General features: G+C 37.4%; 1 protein-coding gene across 1 annotated transcript; it reads left to right on the forward strand.

Moving 5' to 3' along the window:
* Positions 1-5077: 5077 nt before the first annotated feature.
* Positions 5078-6013, forward strand: LOC109257366 (olfactory receptor 8B3-like). Its single transcript, XM_019433395.2, has one exon. The coding sequence runs from the start codon at positions 5087-5089 to the stop codon at positions 6011-6013; it is 927 nt and encodes a 308-aa protein (XP_019288940.2). The 5' UTR covers positions 5078-5086.
* Positions 6014-8438: the final 2425 nt, after the last annotated feature.

The following is an 8438-nucleotide window of genomic DNA, read 5'->3' on the forward strand; positions in this document are numbered from 1 at the left end:
GGATTTGTTATAGCAGCCAAAACAGGCTAGCACAATGCCTGAGTGATCTTTTCCATCTTTCTCCCTCTAGAATTGTCATGAAAAAAAATTCCATAATTGTGGGAGCACAAGTCATTGTTTTATGCTTGGAGCCACTTACTTTGAGCAGTTTACACATTTGAAGAAACTCAGAGTCCGATGCTTTTTTTTACTGAGAGAATCCCCTCTATATGAGTAAATAAATGATGCCCTTCTGCCCTTCTCCCCTACTAAATATAAGTGTGTGTGTAAATATATGCTTTTATGTATTCATCAGATGATAAGAATTCAGAATTCATCATACTAGCTTCTAATTTTCTTGTAGTGTCTTTGTCTGGACTTGATATCAAGGTAATGCTGGCCTCATAAAATGGATTTGAAAGTCTACCCTGTTCTTTAATGTTATGGGAGAGTTGAGAAGGACTGTGCTACTTCTTTAAATGTTTGGTAGAATTTCTACTTGAAGCTAGGATTTTCATTGTTGGGAAATTTTAGAGTATTGATTTAATCACATGTCAGTGACAGTTCTGTTCAGAAATTCTATGTATTCTTGATTCATTTTTGGTAGGTTGTATGTTTCTACAAATTTATCCATTTCTTCGAGATTATCCACTTTCTGGTGAACAAATGTTCATATAATCTTCTTTTTCTTTTTCTTTCTGTGGCACCTGTTGTATTGTCTCCTCTTTCATTTCTTATTTTACTTACCTGAGTCTTCTGTCTTCTTTTTTTTTTTTTTTTTAATGTTTGAAGGAGACAAAGAGAGAGAGAGAGAGAGAAAGTGGAGGGAGAGGCAGAGAGAGAGGGAGACACAGAATCCAAAGCAGGCTCCAGACTCAGCTGTCAGCACAGAGCCAGATGCGGGGCTCAGACCTACAAACCAGGAGATCATGACCTGAGCTGAAGTCGGACACTTAACTGACTGAGCCACCCAGGCGCCCCTCTCTTCTTTCTTATTTAGACTTGCTAAAGGCTTGTCAATTTTACCTTTTAAAACTGCTCTCATTTTCATGCTTTACTATGATTTTCTATTTTCTATTTGATATATTTCTGGTTTTGTTCTTGTCTTTCCAATTCCTTGAGGTATAAAGCCAGGTAATTTATTTGAGTCTCTCTTCTTTTATAATATAGGTGTTATCATAACAGAGTTCCCCTTTGGTATATATGTGTAAGCCTAACACACACCCTCACATATTTTCCTATTTATTCATATGCTCGAATACATTGATAGGGGCTGTAGACTTGATTTAAGGAAATATTTCTGACATCTTGCTTTTGTCATTTAAAGATACTTTATTGAATACATACATGTATTTTGTGTCTATTAACATTTTTAGTGATATCTATTTTTTGATACTTTTGTCTACTAACTTTTGTATCAAAACTGAAAGAACATTACCCCCCAAATGTTTTTTTAAACATTTTATTTATTTTTGAGAGACAGAGAGAGACAGAGTGCAAGTGAGGGAGGGGCAGAAAGAGAGGGAGACACGGAATCCAAAGCAGTACTCAGGCTCTGAGCTGTTAGCACAGAGCTGGATACAGGGCTCAAACCCACCAACTGTGAGATCATGACTTGAGCTGAAGTTGGGTGCTCAACCAACTGAGCCATAAGGCAGTCCATACCCACCACTTTTACAATACAATATTCTGTACTATGTGTTTACCTTTATCAATTTGTTTTAGACTTTCTTAGGCTAATGTGATGTTGTTTAGTGTCCTTTCTTTTCTCTTTTTTTTAAAAGGTGTTTATTTTGATATATATATGTATATAGATATAGATATAGATATAGATATAGATATAGATATAGATATAGATATGTATATACATATATATATACATATATATACATATCTATATCTATATCTATATATATATCTATATATATCTATATCTATCTATCTATATATATATATCTATATATATAGATAGATAGATATATACATAGGGAGAGAGAGAGAGAGAGAGAAAGAAAGATCAGGGAAGGGGCGGAAAGAGAAGGAGAGAATCCCAAGCAGACTCCACACTGTCCGTGCAGGGCTCGAACTCAGGAACTGTGAGATCATGACCTGAGCCAAAATCAAGAGTCAGATGCTTTAACTGACTGAGCCACTCAGACACCCCCAGTGTCCTTTCTTTTCAGCTTGAAGAATTCTCTTTCACATTTCTTATGAGGCAGGTTTAGTGGTGATGAATCTTTTCAGCTGTTGTTTGAGGAAAAATTTTCTCTCTCTTTCTTTTGGAAGGATACTTTTGCTATTTACAGTATTCTTGGTTGCCCACCCCCCACCCCGCCCTTTTTTTTTTCTTTCAGCACATTGAATAGATCTTCCCATTCCCTTCTGACCTGAAAGATTTCTGCTGAAATCCATTGAACTCTGCTGGAAAATTCACGGATATTCTTATGGGGGGGTTCACTGTATGGGATAAGTTGCATTTCTCTTGCTGCTTTCAAAATTCTGTCTTTGATTTTTCAATAATTTTGAATGTAGTGTGTCCAGGTGTGGATTTCTTTGCAGTCATCTTTTTTTTGGTCAGGGGGGTCCTTTTTGTTTCCTGGATCTGGATGTTCATTTCTTTCTACGGATTTGGGGGGTCTTAAGCCATTTTTACTTTGAGAAATCTTTCAGGTTATTTCTCATCTCTTTTTTTTTTTGATCCCTAAAATACATATATTTGTCCAACTGGTACAGTCCAATAATTCTCTTATTTTATTTGCTATTTTTAATTCTTTCTTCATTTGATACTTTGATGGCTAATTTCACATGACTTTTTTTTTTTTAATTCTGTGATATTTTCTTTTGTGTGACCTTGTCTGCTGTTTTAACCTCCTAGTAATTTTTCCAGTTCAGTGATTTTTTTTCTTCAGCCTCATTATTTCTGCTTGGTATTCTTTAGAGTTTTCTGTCTCTTGGTTGACATTCTTACTTTTTTCACGTATTGCTCTCTGACTGCAGTGAGCATTTTTATGATAGCTGTTTTGAATTCTCTGTCAGATAAACGATGTATTTCCATTTCATTAGGGACAGTTTCTGGAGATTTATGTTGATATTTCTGGGAAATACTTAGACTCTCTGGGCTTGTGTCTGGACATTAGACAAAATGTCCACCTATCGTAATCTTCATGGTCTAGCCTTGTGCTAGAGAAGACCCACACAAAAAGCCTGGCCAGATAGTGAGAGCCTCTTACAGTTCATGTCAGTCTATCCCACTTTCTTTGTTCTTTTTTGCTTCATCGCTTCTGGAGTATGTCAGTTCCCATCAGCACTCTAAAACAAGCAAGGCTGAAGTCGGTTCCTCAGGCAGCCCCCTAATAATTTGGGTCATTAGATACATGATTAGAGGAAGAGTTCTTTACTGCTAGCTCTGGGCTGAGTCAGCAGGGCATGTGTATGTGGGGGCAGAGGGCTATTGTGAGTTCTAGCCCAAATTGCTGTCTCTGTCCTCTGTCACCTGTTTAGCTAAACTATGCCATGGCCCATGGCTCCTCACCTTTCTGAAACATGCCTAACATAAGCTAGTCTTATGGAAAGCTCCTAAAAAACTTGAGGCTTTGGATGTATGGTGCACCTCTTCCCTTTCCCAGGGAGTAGCTGGGAGCTGAGGGATTTTGTCAGAATCACATGTGCTATGCCAAGATAGGTATTATGACAAAAGGGTATCTTGAATTTCCCTAACAGCTTCAATATGCCTGGTTTCATGCATGAATTGGGTAAGGGACCTTCTTAACCAGTTTCTAGATTTTTTTACAAAGGGAATCTGTACATAAGTTGTTTTTTGAATCAGTGTGTCATGTGGAGAAGTAGAGATTAAGGCTTCCAGCTTGCATAATTGGAAATGGGAATTTATTTTTGGCTCTTCCTTGAGGGGTCATACAGTCTCTACAGGGAAGAGAAAACTTGAGCAGATTATTGAGTCCTTGAGGCACCGAAGATGGATTCTGGTCCAGGGTGTATATACAATCCCCATGGTTTCTGATTACACTTAGAAATTTTCCTTGGGGAACACACTGAGCAAGCTTCTGCCTTGTTTATAACTAACATTATATAGTTACACTCACATTAAATCTTCTGTGACTTACCAAGTGGCAAAAATGATAATAATAAAGACTGTTTTTGTCTTCTGTTTGAGGGAACTAAAAGTCATAATCAGAAATTAAGATCTAGAGTTCTAAAAGATTTCCAGGACATATCAGCAATTAATTATGGGCTGAATTCTCTTTGAATCAAAAGAACCAAATCCTCAGAGCCGGAAATTGCCCTTCCATGACAATGGGGATAATAACAATGATAAGGAAGCACCAATGTTTTCTGGCCTAAGGTGGGTGAGCTTCTGAATTTCAGCTTAATCATGTCCTCCTTTTTGGAAATGGAAACCTGAGGATCTAAGATATGCCACTATTTTTCCCAGTTTTGCAGTCCTGAGACTCAAGTGAAATTGGCAGAAAAATCTGTCCAAAGCAGGGAATGTTTAGAGATGTTGCAAGGGCTGGTCAAGGAATGCGTTCTGTGAGTCAGTAAGTTTCTTCTCCATGGGCAAAACTTGCTACTCCAGATTTGAGGCTTTTACTCTGTGACATTGGGCAGTAACTTCTTGTAGACTGGTCCCTTAGTTTCAGATTAGAAACAGTCTAGTTGGTTTCCACCACACCAAGTCTAATCTGCATTAGAGGCCAGCTCCAGGTTGCAGCTTCAAATTTTACTGGTGAAGAGAGGGCGTATGTGAATGAAAATGAGAAGAAAGAAGGATAATTGTGTCCTCATGTAAACTTTTTCTCCATAAGGGAGAAGGTATTTCCCATAGTTATGTTTACATTTAGCAACATTGCTCTTCACTCTATAGGCTAAGATTTGACATTCTTTGTTACTTAGCTTGCAAAGACTAATAAGGGGAAGCCTGAGTCACTCAGTATCATGATAATGGCAGTGGAGTCTTGGGTCCAGGTTGGGCTAGTCTCAGACCTTCTCCATGCATATACTGCATTTGGGAAAGGAGAGATGGTGGGAAAAGCTGAGTTTTTCTCTTTGTAACTTTTTTCTTCTGTGCTCACAGATCCCTTTAGAGAAGATGGCTCCTGGAAATGGTTCTTTTGTGACTGAATTCATTCTGGTGGGGCTAACAGACCTACCGGATCTCCAGCTCCCTCTGTTCTGCCTGTTTCTAGTCATGTATGTGGTCACTGTGTTAGGAAATTCGGGCTTGATAACTCTACTTGGACTGAATTCACACCTACACACCCCAATGTACTTTTTCCTTTTCAATTTGTCCTTCATAGACCTCTGCTATTCTTCTGTGTTTACACCCAAAATGCTAACTAACTTTGTATCAAAGAAAAATATTATCTCCTACAGGGGGTGCATGACCCAGCTTTACTTTTTCTGTTTTTTTGCTATTTCTGAATGCTATGTGTTGACATCAATGGCCTATGATCGCTATGTGGCCATCTGCAACCCACTTTTGTATAATGTTGTCATGTCCCCTAAAGTGTGTTCCAGCCTTATGCTTGGTTCATATTTGATGGCATTTTCAGGTGCTGTGGCTCACACAGGATGCATGCTGAGACTGACCTTCTGTGATGCAAACACCATCAACCATTATTTGTGTGACATCCTCCCCCTTCTCCAGCTCTCCTGCACAAGCACCTACGTGAATGAGCTGGTGGTTTTCATCGTGGTGGGCATCAACATCATCGTGCCCAGTGTCACCATCTTTGTGTCTTATGGTTGCATCCTTTCCAGCATCCTCCACATCAGCTCCACTGAGGGGAGGTCCAAAGCGTTCAGCACCTGCAGTTCCCACATAATTGCTGTTTCCTTGTTCTTTGGATCATGTGCATTTATGTATCTTAAACCATCTTCTGCTGGATCTATGGATGAGGGGAAAATCTCTTCTGTCTTTTATACCAATGTGGTTCCCATGATGAACCCTTTAATCTATAGTTTAAGAAACAAAGATGTTAAACTTGCCCTGAGGAAAGTCCTGAGTAGGAGATAGTTATAATCAGAAACTGTATCTCTCAGTGCAGTTAGTTACATAATGGGGAGATTTTATGTTTAATGAAAACGTTTTTTTGCAGTAGCCTTCTTAGTGTATTCTTTTCTTAACATGTTAAAGGAAATTTGAGTCTTCTCTCTATAATTTACTTCTGGTCTTTATCACTAGGTCTTTTTTTTTCTTCATCATTTGCACGATGTCTTTACTTTTTTCCTGTTTAGCAACAATATTAAATAAGAAATGTATTATCTGACTTTTTGAAGTTTTTCATTTTGAACTCCTTTTTTCCACTCGAAAAAGATGAATAGTCTCCAGATTATTGAATTGGAGAACAATAGACTGACACTGTACCATGGGGATTGTTCTTATCTGCCACATGCTATTAGAAGCATAAATCACTTACTGTGTATATACTCTTGTTTATTTCCTCTGATTGGCAAGAATATGACTTTTTCAAATGGGAGAAATCGAAGGTTCCTGAAAGACTATTATATTTAATCTATTTTGCATCTGTAAACATTTTACAGCAGGTTTCTTTTGGCAGAGTTTGTTTTCTTTTTTCTTTTCTTTTCTTTTCTTTTTTTACTTTTATACGGTCAAAGTAGCACATACTGATCAACAAAAGATATTTACTCTATGAATGGGGAAGTGAAGCTCAGAATAGTTAATGATTCATCAAAAGTCACACAGCTTAACAAAGACAAGATCTAGAGTATCCTCATAGTCTTCTGATTTCAAGTCTAGAACTCTTTGTAGTATGCTTTGCTTCTACCTTATTATTTTCATTTCGGTGAACAAGGACTATGAGAAAAGATTTCTAGTTTGAAGGTTGATTCTGCTTTGTTCCATGCTGGGTATTACATGGATTTCTCTCATGCTGGGTATTACAGTTTTTGTTCTTTGTTTAGGTAAACAGGTTCTTGCTTCTTCTTGTTGAGAAAGAGAGGGCCCTTTGGGGAGATGATTGGCTCAAATAAGGATGTTACTTATGGACAAATTTAACCACTCTATTTGGTTACATCAAAAACCTGGCATCAAGCACTACAGAATAAGGTAGTTTGTACACAATACAGTATAGAATAAATTTTTCTTAAAAAACTGAATTTGGAATATTTGTAAGGTTTTATATTTCAGAAAAGAGGGCATGGAAGAGAAAAAAGCACAGAAATGTCTCATTAGGCCAGGATTCAACAAGACACTTGACCAGTAAATAAGCGATCCCTCTGTGGCTATGGTCATGAGTGTTAGAAACCGCATTCTGAAATTATATCATTTCTGCACAGTACTGTGAATGTATTCCAGTGTCCATATCTAAAATGGAATTATAATACACAGTGACTAGATCAGTTGTCATTTTTCATAATGAAGACAGGAAAGCTGTAGTCACATTTGGCAGTAGGTAGACAGAGGGCAGTAGCTTCAGGAGATAAAGAGTAATTGGAACTCAAGTTAGGAGAAAGGAATTTACAAAGTAAAATGATGGATAATTAAAGCCCTTGCTGTGACTCTCCTTTGCTTTCTGGAGAGCCCTAGAAATATTATTGGGTTCACATGATTTGTCTGGATAGGAGAATAGCACAAGTCATTTGATATTTAAAAATGTGAACTCACAGGGTTGGAGGACCTGAGAATGATTAAATCACTTCTGGGTTTTTTGGCTTCCATATGCTACTCCTATATATATTTTAAGGTACAGAACTTCAAATTTCAGCTGAGAGAGCAATGGCAACTTGAAGGAAACATTTGGTGAATAAGCCAAATTGTGGTAAAGTCTTTACTGGAAAGAATGTGGATTTTTTTAAGGTAAGAAAATGTCATTTTATTTTTTATTTTATTTTTAAAATTTATTTATTATTCTTTTTTTACTTTATTTTATTTTTTTTTTAAGTGTAATTTATTGTCGAACTGGTTTTCATGCAACACTCAGTGCTCATCCCAACAGGTGCCGTCCTCAATGCCCATCACCCACTTTCCCCTCTCCCCCATCCCCCCATCAACCCTCATTTTGTTCTCAGTGTTTAAGAGTCTCTTATGGTTTGTCTCTTCCCCTCTCTGTAACTTTTTTTCCCCTTCCCCTCCCCCATGGTCTTCTGTTAAGTTTCTCAGGATCCACATATGAGTGAAAACATGTCTTTCTCTGCCTGACTTATTTCACTTAGCATAACACTCTCCAGTTCTATCAACATTGCTACAAATGGCCAGATTTCATTCTTTCTCATTGCCAAGTAGTATTCCATTGTATATATAAACCACATCTTCTTTATCCATGAAAATGTCATTTTAAAGATCCTTCATATGATTTGTCAAGGTGCAATATATTTTCTAAGATGCTTCTAACAATTTTCATTATTTACCATTTTCCCATCTCCACTCAATATTTAAGTATTTTGAAACTTAGCTTAGGTGGTTTGTTGGCTTCTTGGGT

Source organism: Panthera pardus, unplaced genomic scaffold (assembly GCF_024362965.1).
Source record: "Panthera pardus isolate Hobbes unplaced genomic scaffold, ASM2436296v1 HiC_scaffold_12, whole genome shotgun sequence".
Classification (NCBI taxonomy): Eukaryota; Metazoa; Chordata; class Mammalia; order Carnivora; family Felidae; genus Panthera; species Panthera pardus.